This window comes from Austrofundulus limnaeus, unplaced genomic scaffold (genome assembly GCF_001266775.1).
Source record: "Austrofundulus limnaeus strain Quisiro unplaced genomic scaffold, Austrofundulus_limnaeus-1.0 Scaffold6449, whole genome shotgun sequence".
NCBI classification, from domain to species: Eukaryota; Metazoa; Chordata; class Actinopteri; order Cyprinodontiformes; family Rivulidae; genus Austrofundulus; species Austrofundulus limnaeus.
In genome coordinates, this window is record NW_013958851.1 from 3,171 (window position 1) to 3,717 (window position 547).

A 547-nucleotide genomic window follows, 5' to 3' on the forward strand; every position below is an offset into this window, starting at 1 on the left:
TCCTTAGACAGGATTTCCTGTTCAACATGACTTCAAAGCATGAATATTAAACATCAAACATATTACTGTGTAGCACACAGATTTAGTTAATAACTTAAAGCAGAACTCACTGTTGTTAGAAAGTGATCAGTTCATCTCAGCTGTCAGAATTTTACCTTCTTTGTTTGTTTGTTTGTGCAGCTGGAAGATTGAGCACAGCCTGAATCTGCAGTCGTCTTATCGACACCACCTGATGCCCGATGGCCGCCCTGAGATCACCACGTGTCACTCACGCACTGCCCTGACAGTGGATTACATCCTCTACAGCTCTGGTACTTACACATACACACAACATAAACGTTTGTAAGCCATACAATATTTTGTTCACATTTTTATTCAGTTTTTTTCCTGAGCAGGCCTTTAACAGTTTGTCTCTTTATTTTTCTCTGCTTTTTTGAAAGATTTCCCCACACAGTCTTCATTTCCTGGTGGGCGGAGCCTCCAGTTGCTGGGCAGGCTGTCATTGGTTGGTCAGTCAGAGTTAGAGGAAGTGAACAACCTGCCCAAT

General features: G+C 42.2%; 1 protein-coding gene across 1 annotated transcript in view; it reads left to right on the plus strand.

Moving 5' to 3' along the window:
- Positions 1 to 547, plus strand: part of LOC106512406 (protein angel homolog 2) — a gene marked incomplete at both ends in the record, with an annotated part of 2,574 nt that extends 2,027 nt beyond the window's left edge. The window contains 2 exon segments of the mRNA XM_014001031.1: positions 181 to 311; positions 441 to 547. Of these exon segments, the coding sequence (XP_013856485.1) occupies positions 181 to 311; positions 441 to 547 (238 nt within the window).